Genomic DNA, 16,957 nt, shown 5'->3' with positions numbered 1-16,957 from the left:
CATTGTTTCTTCCTATCACATTGCATTAGCTACTTATGTAATACATGTCTGTCCTTAAGCACATTTTTTTACACATTACTCATCTGGAGGAGATGAGGAGAGTGAATTGCAGATTGGTGCCTCTAAAAAATCAGATGATTTGGTCATTTTGTTTGGTTGGTTTCTTCCATCATCTACTAGCTCACTTGACATCGCCATTGTTCCAATTATTGCTTCTCCAAATAAGCTTTCTAAAGATCTTCAGGTTTTGTAATACATCTCTTTTGACTTCACTTTAAGAAATGTTTGAAAGTTGCTTTATGAATGAAAATAATGGGATTGAGGATAAACAGTATCTACTTATCATCGTCGAACACTCGAAGTATCTACTAATTTGATTTTTTTACTTTTTTTTTTCTCTTATGCAAATTAAATTCTAATGAACTCAATTCAATCCATTATTTTTTCTCCATTTCGATACTACTCAAAACCTACTTAAATAGGCAAACCGAAATGGAAAATTAGTAGGTTCAATCCCTTGCATTTGTTGCTTTGAACTATCTTTTTTGAGTTTTTGTAGTATTGTTGACTGCTGTGTTTGAAAGGAGACTTGAGGTTCATTTGACGGGATTGATGAACATAGGGATTCCTGGTATGGGGTAATACAAAGGAGGTACCATGAAACACGTTATGGCGCGCATATTCCACAAAAAGCACCATAGTTGGATATGATCATCAGGTTTGGGGAAGGTGCATTCATTAGTTGAAATAAAATGTTTAGTATGTTATAATGCACTGTATAGCATGTTATATGGCCGCAATGTTAGTTTGACCTGAATTAGAGTTAGAGTTAGATTATTGATAAGTTGTAGCTTGCTACTGAAAATGTAATACGCTAGCATATCTCCTTTCACTTCTTTGAAGCTTGGATCATATTTGTAATACACTAGCATATCTCCCTTCACTGCTTTGAAGCTTGAATTTTATTTTTTACTTCCAAGTTATAGGATTGGAGTCAATAGCTTACAAGGAGGCTTCGTTAATAGTTTGTCAAACTATATTGATCACAAAATTTGAGTAGTTGACCATAAAGCACACTTTAATTGTTAAGTTTTAAAATTGTATTACTGCATAAGACACAAAATTGATGAATAGGTGAAGGTTATGTGTTCAGAATAATGACTCTCCATGCTGTTATAGGTTAAATTTCTTTCTCATTCACATGCATCATGACTCATTAACAAATTATGTACTCCTATTTTACTTTAAGAAGTGGGGAATTTGATTTGATGTGATATTTAATAGTGTTGTTGATGTCCTCTAAGTGTGAGGTTATTTTAGGCGAAGGTAGTATAATACCTTGTCTTTTAGATAATCAGAATGGGATAGTATTTAGCAAGAAGTAGCTAAAGTCGCAAACTTGGATGACAAGTCTTTGCCGTTGCTTTCCAATGTAAATTCAGGTATTAAAGCATCTCTTTTTCTATTGCAATTTTAGAAATTAGAAAATTAACTACAAGCTGAAGCTTGCATCAATCCACTTTCGAAAGAGATAATCCACATTGGTCCTAAAGGTTGCTATGAGTGTCTATGTCTGAAATTCTGATATGGTGTAGTATTATAATGTTATGAAAAAACCATATTTAAGCTGATTTTGTTGTAAATATAATTATTGTGTCGGACTGATTTAGTACAACTTACTTTGTAGCGCTCTACTTTCTCGGTAGAAACTTAAAAAGAGTTGTATTTGTTTTGTTTTGTTTTATTGTAACTTTTTCCAGAGATGTTTGGCCAAGAAGAAAATGACACATATCATTGTAGACACAATCTCTTTAAATAACAGAGTAGTTGTATTACTTGCTGATGATGATGGTAAGTCTTTATTCATTTTAACATACGATTATTTATCCTTAACCACCACTTTGTGCTAGCTTGCTTGGTACATTAACACTGAATTTTAAAAAAAAATGAAATAATATGAGTACTAACAAATATTCAGTTATTTGTTTTTACCTGTGCCCATCCTCTTCCTTAGACTTTCTATGAATTGTGAGTTTTTCATTGGCGAAGTTAAAAGGCTACTAAACTATACACTAATCAACAACAATATTACATGATATATATTACGTCACACATAATGTAAGTTCTGAGCCTAGCCAAATGTGATAGCTTTAAACCATATGAGTTTGCGGTTCTTTGATATGACTGAGCATTTTTTTTACTGCAGATGTCTTGCCTATTTTAATGGTTACCAAAAACAGATGGTATAAAGTATGGTAGGAATTCATTCACTGGCTATAATGTTTGCTTTATGGGATAAATATTGCATAGAGATTACAATGGATGTGGAAGGTAGCTAGAAAAACTTTGGAGGAATGGAGGATTACGCATATATGTTGTATGCATATTTTGCTTCTTGCTTTTTTCAAGGAAGGCAAAGATGTTTTGTCAAATGTTAGGATGAATATATAGTGCCCCAATAGTATTTGGTAGATACATTGTGTGTATGGTGTACATTGTCTATTGTCTTTTGATTGGAAGAATTAATTTAAAATTTAGTTTGATTACAAAACTTGAAAACTTGGCAAAGAGATTCTCAAGAGATTTTGGCATGTAATATTTATTCAAGACTTGCATGCAAGCCTCATAGCAAGCTTTGAAACCGGCATTTTTTTTGGTTGTTGTCGGCCACACTTTGGGACTTGGGATCTCAGCAGGAAATGCAAAGGTTGCTTAAAGCCGATGAGGGCATGGCTTTCTACACCTCAGATTTGGAATGTTTTAAAATTTCCCAACTTCTCCTGGAAGGCTGGAATCTGTGATGTTTCTTTTCCGACCCAATTAGTTCCTTCCTTCTTTGGGCTACCATGTCTACTCTCAACTGATTTCTTCCCTATTTGAAGGGCCCTTTCAGTTTCATACCTACTTGCCTACATTAACACCAACTTTAAAAATCAAATATGCACTGAATTAATCAGAACTAATCAGTGTATAAGTTGGTTTATGAAAAATGAAATGGGCTTTTATAATGTGCCCATTACTACATTGTGTCTAGAGTGCCGACTGGCACGGGCATTCACTATCTATCTAATAAGATTGGGGTTTTTTCCCGCTACAGGACAAAATAACACACAAAGGACGGTCCAGATCATTTTGACCAAAATCTAACGACTATTGAGTACGGATCTAGAGTTCCAATTATTTTGTGCAAAACGGACATTGATGTGAACGGCTCCCACTTGGTTTCTATGGCTTTGTCACGCCAGGTCGTGGGTTCAAGCCCAAAAAACATTAGTTTCGGTGTTTAATACCCACTGCTTTCATACCTATCTTCTCACCTCATCGTTGCTGGGGTTTTATACCATCTTCTCGCCTCATTGTCGAGCACTCGAACTCCCCTTATCTACTCGATTCCATATTTTATGGGCTTTTCTTACACAAAGTTGCGGGTTCACTCCAGAGCAGCATCAATTTCGGTTTTTCTTTCACTCACTACAAGCTCCTAAAACAAAATCCACAAATCCCAAAAACTCAAATCCCTAATTTCTACAAAATCAATTCTCACCACAGAGCAAAAAAATTTATCATTAGTGGTAGAGGGATTTTAATGGTGGTCGAGCAAAGAAGGTTAAAAATGATGTTGTGATCTCCTAAAATGGGGACAAATCATGATTACCAGGCTTAGGTTCATACTACTTTGTAGTTGGCTTGATTCTCTCATTATACACCTAACAAGTCTTTTCGGGTACGCTTTTTCTCAATATCTACCATTACTTTATACATTTATTTATTGCTTTGGTCTACTTTATATTGAAGCTGCTTTCGTTAGATATATTTGTCAATTATTAAAATTTAACAACCCCCAGATAACGAGTGGGTTAGTATCAAACCTAAATAGAAAAAAGTAAAGCATAAATTTGGCAAACTGTTTTACTTTATGTTATTTAGTCAACACCATTTTTTTTAGGCAGTATTAGTCAACAAACTGTTTTACGCTAGCATATCTCCCTTCCATACTTCGAAGCTTGGATCATATTTGAAGCTTGAATTTTATTGTTTACTTCCAAGTTACAGGATTGGAGTCAATAGCTTACAATAAAGACTGTAGTGGTGTGGTTTTGCTAACAATTACTCGTCTTCTGAAATTGAAATCACACTTTTTGTTCAGGAGGATATTCATGAGCTTCTCTTGAGTATCACAGAAGTTGGTGCCACTGTTGTTCTTAGAACTCCCCTAAACCAATATTCCAAGTATAATATTTCACCCGCTTTTGTTCTTAGAACTCCCCTTATTAAACCATCATTTCAGTTATGATATCATTTAACTTTATGCATAATTTCCTTCCTAAGCAATCATGGTGAAAGAGCAAATTTGGGCCGTGAAAGAGCGAATTGCAATAGTATGAAATACTATTATGTGATATCACTGTGCCATAACCACTTTTAAATATCACTTGAACATAGTCCCGAGTAACGAAATTGTTTTTTTTTTACATAGATTTACACACACCCACACATATATTTGTCTAGTTACATATCTATCATTATATTGATTGTTTGTTATTTACGAGTACAACTATATCAACATATTAACGGGTGTATCTTAGGTCGCGACTTCATTACCACAAACTGGAGAAATGAAAGAGGAGAAAGGAGTCGTTAATTCACACAGTCAATTCCATAGCACGACATCCTATTACGCCTCCCAATCCGGTATATGTGCCTCCCTATCGAAGATATGCTACACCCCTAATCTGGGATATGTGCCTCCTAATCGAAGATCTACTCCTACATCTGTTGTGCCTCTTAATTAAATATCTACTCTTTCTCCATTTGTTGTGCCTCCTAATCGAAAATTTATTGCAGCTCCCAATAGGCTATCTATTGTGCCTCCTAATCGAAGATCTAATGCAGCTCCTAATAGGTTATCTGTTATGCCTCCTAATCGAAGATCTATTTGTGCCTCCCAGTTAAAGATCTATTGCACCTCCTAATCGGAGATTTGTTGCACAACGTCTTCGAAGAGAAAGGGAAATGAAAGTGCTTTTAGATCACGATCAAATGACTATAGCACAACAAAATCGGAGACAGAGAGAAAAAGATGCTATGTCTGATTACATAGCAAATTCCTTTAAGAAGACGAGGTCAACGTACGAAGTTGGGTCCTCTTCATCAATGTATGATATCTCTCACAAAGAAAACCAGCCTCCAGTCACAAAAGATGTAACAATGCGAAGTTGTGAGGATAATACTGTGCAAGTCAAGTGCTTAAATTCTCACTCTTTATGTTAGGTTTTCGACGCATCAGTAAAACTTGATATATCACAGTCTATTTTTGCGGTGATTATGATATGACTGGATTTGATGAAAGTGAAAAAGAAATTCTTAATCCTCATAGAGGCCATGTGCTTCCCATTCCAAATCGTCGTCACTTTCTCGGAAAGATGGATGTTCTCTGTCCATATTGTTCGGCCCTTCATTGGAAAGATGAACAGTTATCTAAGTAAAGGCACAATCAACATTTATTTGGAACATGTTTACAAGGAAAAGTTAAGTTCTTCTTTGTTTTCTCCAAACGCCTCGCGACTTAAATCTTTATTCAAGGATCTAATAAACGTGCAAGATTATTCCGGATGGCGACCGGCAATACAACGTGTGTAATGCCTTTACTAGTCTTGGTTGCAAATTTTACGATCGCGTGTGTTACATGGACGGGTCCTACCCATTCATCGTTCATGGGGAGTTCACGGCACCAAATCGGTTCATTGTTGCTCGATCCGGATGGAACCTAAGTTTTCACAAACTTTATATTTATGATCCCCTAGTCGCTTTGGATCACCACCACAATTGCGGCCGAATTTGTCGGGCGGGAAGTGTTGAAAACTATACAAGAAACTCTTACGCATACCCACAAGTTTACGTGGATATCTATAAGCAAGCATTTGAGGTTTTAACCGAAAATGCTTCGAGAATAACAATGTTCCGGTCCATTTACGGATGATCCGCGTTCGATAGACGAAGGTACAATCTTCCGACAACCGATGAGATCGCAGTTGATATTGTCTGGAGATGGGAGTAAGGTTGATACCATGCGTAATATTGTACTTTGCTTGAGAGGAGGGGAGGGCATGAGTTTGAACGAATAAGCGAATGCCATCCCGCTTATTTGCCTTTGCATTATGTTCTTCTGTTTCCTTACGGGGTTTTGGGTTAGTCACCTGATTTGAAGTTGTGGGACGTCAAGAGAAATGCTTCAAGCAATGCAAGACTCATCCAATTATTATATTACGCCTACCGTTTGTTTGAACGACCCACAGAGTACTCATCCATCTTACTGGGGTGTAAATTGTTGCATGAATTTTTGGTTGATGCTTGGGATGCATATGAACAAAACCGGCTGCAATACATTAGACTAAATCAAGACATCATCCGTTCGGATGTGTACAAGTGCTTGACAGAGGTTGCACTTGAGGGATTAAGTCCTTATCAAATTGGCCAACGGTTCATTTTGCCTTCCTCGCATGTTAGAAGTCCAAGGCATATGTACGAGATTTTTCAAGATTCAATGGCTAATCACCCGGCACTACAAGCACCCAAATATTTTTCTTACGGCGACTGCAAACCCTAATTGGCAGAAAATTAAAGATGCGCTCAAGGAACACCAAACTTCGACACTTCGGCCTAAAATAGTTGCACAGGTATTCGAGCTTAAACGAAGAGCAATTATGAAAAAAATCTTGAAAAATGATATCTTCAGTCGGGTGGTTGCATATGTCTATACCATTTAATTTCAGAAGCGCGGTCTTCCACACATGCATTGCCTTTTATTTCTCGCGCATGATGACAAGATCCGAAATAGTGAGCAAGTGGATAAATTTGTATGTGTTGAATTCTCAAACCCCGACACCCTGCCTGCATTGTTTGAAACAGTGAAGAAGTGCATGGTTCATGGCCCCTGTGGTGATCAAGATCCAAGTGCTCCATGTATGGAAAATGGTCGATGCACCAAAGGCCCCAAAAGAGTTTGTGGAGGAAACAATTATGGATAAAAACGGGTACTCCATTTACCGAAGGCACGCCACTGACAAGAAACATTTTGTGAAAAGGAAGAAAAAAATAGTTAAAGTTGATAATGGAGATGTTGTTCCCTACAATACATATCTGTCTGAAATGTTTGACTGCCATATAAATGTTGAAGTTTGTGCATCGTGACAAGTTGTTAAATATATTAACAAGTACATCTACAAAGGCTATAACAAAGAAATAGTGGTGGCGGCAAGAACAAGTTATGAGATTCAACAATATATCGATGCAAGGTACATTGGACTAACAGAAGCTGCACGGCATCTATTTCAGAATCCAATGCATAAAGAGTTTCCAAGGATCCAACGATTGGCACTTCATTTGGAAGGTATGCATAGGGTTGTTTTCAATAGCAAAGATCCCATGAATGTTATTCTTGCCCGAGCCAGAGACCAAACTTCAACACTGACAGCTCTCTTTAAGTGTTGTGCTGAAGATCCAGATGCACGCGCATATACCTATCAAGAATTTCCACGACACTATGTTTTCCACAAAGACTCTCGAGTGGACTCCTAGGAATCGGGGACCTTCTACGGGTAGGATGTATTTTGCAAGCTCCAATGCCGGGGGCGGTTTTATCTATGCTTGCTACTACTTTCATTTGTAAAGGGGCTACCTCCTTTGCATATCTTTATAAAGTCGGTGATACCGTGTACAACACATACAAAGAAACATGTATTGCGGTAAGGGCTGTTGGAAGTTTGATGATGAGTGGATACAATGCCTAGAAGAGGCGGCGATAATGAAAACCGGATATCAACCGCGAGGTCGTTTTGTGTAGTTCTTTTAGAGTGTCATCCGTTACTTACCCGGATCTACTTTGGAGCAAATTTGCTTTGAGTATATGTAATGATCTTGGACACTGGCTTCAAACAAAGCACGGCATCCCAGATCCAACTAATGAGCAAATTGTTGGCAATAGGCTCATTTGGGAGCAACGCCAACTTTAACATGAAGGAATAGGAGAAAAGGCTGCAGTTGATGTGAGTCGTCTTAATGACGAACAACTTCATGCTTACACTACTGTGACTAATTCAGTATTTGGTGACAAGGGCAAAACTTTTCTTTTTGAATGGAGCGGTTGGTATAGGGAAAACTTTTTGTATAATACAATTGCAAAGGCACCCCCAAAGATAGATCTTATTGTCATCATGGGGGCATCATCGGAATTGCATCTTTGTTATTATGGGCGGACGACCGCTCGTTCTACATTTAAGATTCCAATTGATGTGATGGATACCACTTTTTACGGCTTCGCTAAACATTCCGACCTTGCTAACCTATTTAAAGAAACAAAACTAATTGTTTGGGACGAGGTGCCCATGCAACATAGATACTATGTTGAAGCTGTGGATAGAACACTTCAAGATATTTGCGGAAACAAGAAGATATTTGGCGATATCACTACAGTTCTTGGTGGTGATTTTCAACAAACACTGTCTGTTATACCGTTGGGCCAGAGAGAGCAGTTTGTTGGTGCATCACTATGACACTCTTTCCTTTGGAGTTATTTAGAAGTTTTACACTTTGTACATAACATACGGCTTGAAATGGCGGAGCCCGAGAATGTTGAATTCGCCGATTTTTTGTTGGAGGTGTGCTACTAATGCCTTCTAATTAGAAAATTTCATATATAAACGAACTATTTTAGAAACTAATGAATTTATTTTTTGTTTTGATTCATTTAGATTAGTTCGAATCCCAAAGAAAACGTACAATTGTCGAATGGAATACGCAACTGTACCAATATCCAAGAACTCATCTTCTCTGTCTATGCTCAATTGGATGTTATGGACACACCGTCCCCAACTTTCTTAACCGATCGTACTATTCTTGTCGCCCGTAATGATGATGTGAGTGCAATTAATGAGGCCACAATCAATTTGTTCCCCGTGAAGTGCTCGAGTATTTGGTCAGAAATAAAATCATCGAAGATGATATTGATAATCCAAGTGGGGCTCACTATCCCATCGAAGTTTACGAACTCCCTCGACCGCTTCTAGCTTACCACCTTTCAATCTCAAGTTAAACCTAGATGCCCTATAATGTTGCTCAGGAACATAGCACCTAAAGATGGCATTTGCAATGGGACACGACTTATGGTGCTTCAATGTGCGAGTAAAGTCTTTCAAGCCAAAATTTTGACTGGAAAGAAAGCTAGAAATCCAATACTCATCCCAAGAATATCTCTGGCTCCCTCAAATTCAAAGTAGCCTTCCAAACTACTAAGGCGACAATTCCCTGTTCAACTAGCTTATGCCATGACAATTAATAAGTCGCAAAGCCAGTCAGTGAAATATGTTGCCATTAATTTGAGGACACCGGTTTTCAGTCATGGACAACTCTATGTGGCCATGTCCAGATGTACTTATTCAAAAAGAATATCCGTTTTTCTTCCACCTAATGCAAGAAATTGTACCACAAATGTCGTATACCCAGAAGTTCTCTAAAGACATCGATACCAATGAGAAAAAGCGAGTGAGAAATTAAAGAATATTATTTTTATTGGTTTAGAAATTAAAGAATATGTTGTATCCATATATGCTATGTAAGTTTTTATGATAGTTTTTTTTTTTTTTTAATGATAGCGTGGATACTTAAAAGTAAGAATAGAGATTGTTTCATTTTGAGAACCATCTCTTTTGTAAACAATATGCTAAATGTATCAAGTCTAAAAAAATCATGTGTATGTGGTTTGTTTGCAGGTACCAAGTTAAATTGCCATAATTTTTCAGCGACATGATTGCAGTCTTTGCTCCATGGCACATTTTATCTATATGATAGCAGAATGGTGTGAACAATATGCATAGAAGGGAGAATGAGAGAAATGAGAAACTCAATCAGTGGGCGTGGAGTATTTATTTTATTTTATTTTTCCCTTTCATTACTAGAATTAGCCCCAGGTGAAAAATTATGCAAAGTCTTCTTTAATGTTTAATGAGTTGTCTTTTAGTTTTAGAAGTAATTTGTGTTATGTATAAATATGAAGTTATATATTTTGGTATGGTTGATCTATGGGAATTGTATTGTTTGATTTTCAGGTTATGACAGGATTTAGATTTTTGAAATGTTCAAAATACAAAGGAAACTGCTGGATTTTTTTATTTTTTTTAAAAAAAAAATGATGATGCTCTTAATTGAAGACTCTCTCCCCTTATTTTCCTCATTCTCATTCTGATATGTATTGAATTAATGAATGTGTAATGAGTTGGTTTGTGATAAATGAAATGCATAGAATTGTCATAATTAAGCTCACTTGAGTATGAGTATGAAATGATTATGAAGTATAAAACTGTTGGAAATGGTTATATCATCGATCCAGTGCTACCATAGAGATGGTCTCTTGGGGTGTTGTTCAAAAGCAATGTGTCTAGAGTGCCGATTGGTGAAGCGCTCGAGTATTTGGCTACAAATAAAATCATCAAAGATGATATTGATAATCCAAGTGGGGCTCACTATCCCACTGAGTTTCTGAACTCCCTCGACCCTTCTAGCTTACCACCTTTCAATCTTAAGTTAAACCTGGATGCCCTATAATGTTGCTCAGGAACATAGCACCTAAAGATGGCATTTGCAATGGGACACGACTTATTGTGCTTCAATGTGCGAGTAAAGTCTTTCAAGCCAAAATTTTGACTGGAGAGAAAACTGGAAATCCGGTACTCATCCCAAGAATATCTCTGGCTCCCTCAAATTTGGAGTTGCATTTCAAACTATCAAGGCGACAATTCCCTGTTCGACTAGCTTATGCCATGACAATAAGTCGCAAGGGCAGTCAGTGAAATATGTTGCCATTGATTTGAGGACACCGGTTTTCAGTCATGGACAACTCTATGTGGCCATGTCCAGATGCACTTCTTCAAAAAGAATATTCGTGTTTCTTCTACCTAATGCAAGAAATTGTACCACAAATGTCATATACCCAGAAATTCTACTCTAAGGACATCGATACCAATAAGAAAATACGAGTGAGAAATTAAATAATGTTATTTTTATTGGTTTAGAAATTAAAGAATATGTTGCATCTATATATGCTATGTAAGTTTTTATGATAGTTTTTTTTTTTTTTTATGATAGCGTGGATACTTGAAAGTAAAAATAGAGATTATTTCCTTTTGAAAACCATCTCTTTTGTAAACAAAATGCTAAATATATCAAGTCTGAAAAAAATCATGTGTATGTGGTTTGTTTGTAGGTACCAAGTTAAATTGCAAGAATTTTTCAGCGACGTGCTTGCAGTCATTGCTCCATGGCACATTTATCTATAGGGTAGCAGAATGGTGTGCAACCATCTGAAGTTGTTCCAGGAGCTCCTAATCAATTTCAAGTTGGTGTGAGTAGTATGCATAAAGGGGAGAATAAGATAAATGAGGAACTCGATCAGTGGGCTTGGAGTTTTTATTTTATTTTATTTTTCTCTTTCGTTACTAGAATTAATCTTAGGTAAAATATTATGCAGTCTTCGTTAATGTTTAATGAGTTTTCTTTTTGTTTTAGATGTAATTTGTGTTATGTATAAATATGAAGCTATATATCTTGGTATAGTTGATCTATGAGAATTGTATTGTTTTGATTTTCAGGTTATGCCAGGATTTAGGTTTTTGAAATATTGAAAATACAGAGGAAACTGCTGGATTTTTTTATTTTTTTTAAAAAAAAATGTTGATGCTCTTAATTGAAGACTCTCTCCCCTTATTTTCCTCATTCTCATTCTGATATGTGTTGAATTAATGAATGTGTAAAGGGTATATGTAATGAGTTGGTTTGTGAGAAATGAAATGCATAGAATTGTCATAATTAAGCTCACTTGAGTATGCGCATGAAATGATTATGAAGTATAAAACTGTTGGAAATGGTTATATCATTGATCCAGTGCTACCATAGAGATGGTCTCTTGGGGTGTTGTTCAAAAGCAATGTGTTTAGAGTGTCAGTCGTGCCGACTGGCACGGGCATTAACTAGTATATATATATGGGATGGTTATATGAATTCCACCTTATTGTGACAACAAACTTGCTCCACTCCTAAAAGTGGACTTACAAGATTAATTAAGGACTAGGCTAATATTTTGTGGAGATATACATCACGTGATGGAGAACACCCCCACAAAAAATCAGCTCAATTGAATCTGTTTCAGTGTTTAACCTTGTCAAAAGTCATACCGAAATTAAAAAAATTTAAGGCCTGATTCTTTGTAGATATGATCTTCACAACATGGAGATCAACTCCACAAAAAATTAGCTCATTTGGAAGCTCCTAGCAATGTGAAAAGTTGTTCTCAACCTTTTCACGGTCCAGGAATATCGATTTCGTAACTCAATTTTTGCAAACTTAAAATTGTTTAAATGAGCTGATTTTTTGTGGAGGTTATCTCCATGGTGGCAAATCTTATCCACAATAAATCAATCCTTAAATCATCTTATAGGGTGCGGTGGGGGTAGCTCAAAATACGAATAGAAACTAATCAACCTAGACACAAAATAGTAACTTCATAAACGCACTAGATAAACTAAAAATGAAACCAAAGCTAATTGTAGAACAGTAATAAACATGATTGAATCAAAATCCCTCATTGAATACTCAAATCATACCTACAAAGAAGCATTTAAAACATTTACACGTACGGTTTCAGGAAATTACCTCTCCTATCCAGATTAAAATTTCCAAATCCGAAGGTTCGTGTATAAGCGTGGAAGCATCTTCACAGAATTTACGCAAGGCCGAGGCACAGGAGTTTGAGGACATAGGTTTTGAAATACCAAAAGCAAAAAATAATCTGAAAGCAGCAGATTAGGAACGAAAAGATAAATGGCAGTTGTATACAGTTAAGCCTGGCTAAGCAAAGCATTGGAATAATAAATTAAACATATAATATATCCATTGGATAAAAGGAAAGAGGTTCTTACAGCAAAGATCTCGTATTCGTTTGAAAAAAAGAAATCCATTTTGAATAAGAACCAATAACATCAGCAACTGTTCTGTACACCTGAATGGATGCGAATATCTACAACTCAGTGTGTTCCGAAACTTAATAAGAGATGCATTTATAAGCCAAAAAAGGATTCATACTAGATTAAGGTTATTGCACAACTTTCAAATTTAAACGAAATGAAATGGTGACAATCAAGGGATTTAGGAAAACGCACAAGGCACATGAATCCATCAAGTTCATCTGCTTCTTTACTTGACAGGACTGTCACCATCCGCATAATTACAGAGAGATCAAATTGACGGCCATCTTGTAGTAAAATTTCTGCAACCTGAAAGATCAAAGATGTAAATTTTAATGGGGTAAGGATCGAAATTTAAATAACACTTTTAAGTTAGCATCTGATTTGGTAATTGCTATATGGATAAATCTTATTACCTACATGCAATCCAAAATGATCAAGCATGTACATGGAGTATTATAAGACAGTAAGAGTGTAATGCTCCAGACTGACCACATTCAAGTATTTTGATGTGATGATATCCAAGAAGACATAATTCATCTTTCATGTACTAACCGCCATCAGTCAAAAACAAATTTCATCCTAATTAACAAATACTTCAGCAACAAGTGCCCGCAAAATCTATATACAAAAAGACAAGAAACAGGGAGAAAATTCAGAAACCAGGGCTGGTGGTATTCTATCTTGTCCAAACTGTCCAAGTCAATGGCACAACAGGTGTCACCCCTCCCCCCTCCTTGTCTAGGAAGTTTTGACTGGTGAAATTATGTAAACCCTACAGGCTGCGTTGATAGCCTCCGGTCCTGGTTTCTCTAGATCCAGTTATGGCCCCATTGCTAATTACCCTTCGGAGTTGGTGATGTTAACGTCTGGGCCAGGTAGAATGTGACTGGCTGCGTAGGTGGACCGAATGAAAGCAGGTCTTCACAGGGATGGCTCTTGTGCAACATTAACTCAATGGGACTGCTAACTTGACGATCACATTTCAAGTTTCTTTGTTTAATACCTAGCTGCTTGGGTTGTAAGCAACAACCTCCACATGTTTCTTTGTTTAATACCTAGTTGCTTGGGTTCTTGATCATATTAGTCCTTTATAACATAGTCTACTTATACCAGCTTTTGCCTACCCATTTTGCATGTTTCATATTTTCATGTTTGTACATGCAGCATGGGTGCTTTTACAAATATGGAATCCTGGCACATTCCTTCACCCTGTGACAGGAAGGTTCCAGATGAGACGTATTATAGTGAACTTGGGAACACATGGAAAAATTGGCTTGTGATCATATTACTCATGATCTAAGTGCAGCATAGGTGCAATGTTTTATTTACCAAAAAAACTGAAATGTAAATTAAGCAATAGTTGACAAACTGCCATATCCAAATACATCAAAATGGATGCTACATTCATGTCGTGCGCATGTGAATACTAACTTTCAGTATACATATAAATGATAATTTCACACAACATTAGTACATTCCCTTGTTACTTACGAAAATCATGCTTGATGGCCCTAATAAAAGAAAAAAAAAAGTTTCTTGAAGAAAGTTTTGAACAGAAAGTTCTAACCACATTAAGGACGAACATTTTTGTCTCCACCTCCTTCCACTGAATTGGAACATCTTCAGCCATCCATCCGCCGCTAAAAATCTACAAATGCAAATACGAAAAATGGAAGCATTGCAGATATGTTTAGACTTTTGGCATCCACCCTGTATATAAAGAGAAGAAATAGAAAATAAACAGTATGTGTGGAGAAACAGGTCTCTTTGGTCGTGATAGACTGATAGACTGATAGACCATCTCATGGGTCGTGATAGACCTCGTGATTACAGTTCTAAAAGTAATGACAACTCACACCAAAAGCCATGTCTTTTCAAAGTCAACACATGGTAATGGCAAGAAAGGGGAACTTACTGGTGCAATTTCCCATATGTCTTTATAAGAAGAGCTCAACTGAAATGCAGAGATTGGCAGAGGAAGCCGAACCAGAAATTATTTATTGGCTGTGTCTGGTGGAGTAGACTTTTCAATAAATTATAAGTCTGTGAACTCATTAAAGACTGCACTGAAAAAAATCTCTCAGGAATATCAACTTCATGAGGGATAAGAAACCCTGATTTGGGAGCATTTTATCATTCCCCCTATAAGGGAACTTATGCAAGGTAAAAGGAATCAAGTGCTGAATTGTCTGAATAGGAAAGATGACTCCTATCACCAACTCTTGTTGGATTGGATAAGAGCCCTTGATTCGAGAGCCTTTGGCAGTCCCTGTAAAGGAACTGTTGAGATTGATCCCACGTTGGGAGTATAAACCCTAGCCAATCAATATATAAATCCTAGGGCCACTCCACTCATCACCAATTGGTGGTGAATAGGATGCACATCTTTAATAAGGGGTTTTAACTCATAACCCTATACAAGCCTAGCCTACGGACCCACACATGGTGCCCTCATGGATGTCTCACTCAAGCTCAATATTGTCCTGACCTTAGCCACCATGGAGCCCAATCCATCCACAGTTGGGTATCATCTATGGTGAGGTTCTAACTAAAAAGGCCTCGGCGCAATTTCTTTCTTTTTTTTGGGGGGTGGGGGTGGAAGGGAATCCACTTTATTAACCGGAGTGTAGCTTCACTTGCTACCCAATGTGGGACTATTAATTCGGTCCACACACCCAACGATCTCCAACATGAATCTGACTGTGATTAGTCCCACTTTTGCAGTGAGACCTGACAATTGGTACCAGAGCCGATGGGCCAGTTTAACATCAAAGGTGGAGATTATTGAGTGTGGACCAAATGAATAGCCCCAAATCTTGTAGCAATGAAACTACTCTCGGTTAATTGAGTGGACTCTCACCCTAATAGCACCGAAGTCTTTTCATTTAAAACCCCACACGATTGATGAGGCCTAATTGTGGCTCAGTAGTGGCTAAGGTTGGGGACAGTATCGGGCTTGAGTGAGAGATCTATCATGCACCATGTGCGGACCCTAGGCTTGGCTGCGGTAGGCCTAGCAAGTTCTTAAGATGTTTAGTCCCACATGGGATATATTAAGCCATTCATAAAAAAAACATATAGCATGGACATCGTAGTCGTGGTTTAGCCTAAGACCAAGGGTGCACACGCATAGGTGTACTCCACATGGAAAAGTTTGATTGGTTTGCTTTGTGGACAAAGCAAAAACCTAGTTATAAATAAAGGCTGGTAATTAGGTTTTCAGAAGTTGATGTTTATGAGTTTTTGAGAGATTTTCAGGGTTCTCCGATTATTTATTTAAAGTGTGGAATTTTAATGAATTGTTTGCTTCCGCCAGTTTAGCATGGCCACTCCACTCTTACCAAATGGTTTTGAGTTGGATGCCCATCTTTAATATGTGGTATCGGGGCTATTTGTGTTCTGCCAAAGGGCATGTTCTTGCTCCACCTAATAAAATAATCCATGTCCACGTAATGCAGATAAACAATTGGCGGAAGCAACACTTGTATTAAATCCACACTTTATAAAATATTTCAAAGAACCCTAAGAGTCTATTTTATTTAATCTCCTAAAACTTGTAACACATCAATATCTGCCTAAACCTAATTACCCAGTGTTTGCTCACCATCAAACAGTTCCAAAAAAATCCATATTCTGCATTGAAGGTTGGGACATGTCTTTTAGGCGGAATAATTGTGACACTAAAAATAAGCATATTGGGGATATTGTTATACATTGACAGTACCTCCGCATAATCCGGACCCATCTGATATCTAGATGTCACAGTGTATAGATAATAGAAAGCTCAATTACTAGGTGCTTTTAGCTTGAGTTCTTCCACTGCTATTTAATCTTAGATAGTGGTCGTAATCTGTTGCATTTAATATAGCACGGGCATTGTATGACGCTGAAAGAAGCTCTGAGAAGAAGGATGAGGGATAGGTGGGTTGGGTAAATGGAAG

The 16,957-nt window shown here is 37.1% G+C and overlaps 1 protein-coding gene across 6 annotated transcripts in view; it reads right to left on the bottom strand.

The window, feature by feature from the left end:
* LOC147496186 (ARM repeat superfamily protein) overlaps positions 1–16,957 on the bottom strand; it is a 48,377-nt gene that overhangs the window by 20,444 nt on the left and 10,976 nt on the right. For all 6 annotated transcript variants that reach the window (XM_086559198.1, XM_086559201.1, XM_086559202.1 and 3 more), the window contains exons 12-15: positions 14,584–14,664; positions 13,209–13,322; positions 12,969–13,048; positions 12,703–12,838 (exon numbers count right to left, since the gene is read on the bottom strand). In XM_086559198.1, the coding sequence (XP_086415324.1) occupies positions 12,703–12,838; positions 12,969–13,048; positions 13,209–13,322; positions 14,584–14,664 (411 nt within the window). The remainder of the gene's footprint in view (positions 1–12,702; positions 12,839–12,968; positions 13,049–13,208; positions 13,323–14,583; positions 14,665–16,957) is intronic.

This window comes from Coptis chinensis, chromosome 5 (assembly GCF_015680905.1).
Source record: "Coptis chinensis isolate HL-2020 chromosome 5, ASM1568090v1, whole genome shotgun sequence".
NCBI lineage: Eukaryota > Viridiplantae > Streptophyta > Magnoliopsida > Ranunculales > Ranunculaceae > Coptis > Coptis chinensis.
This window is presented reverse-complemented; position numbering and strand designations above follow the sequence as displayed.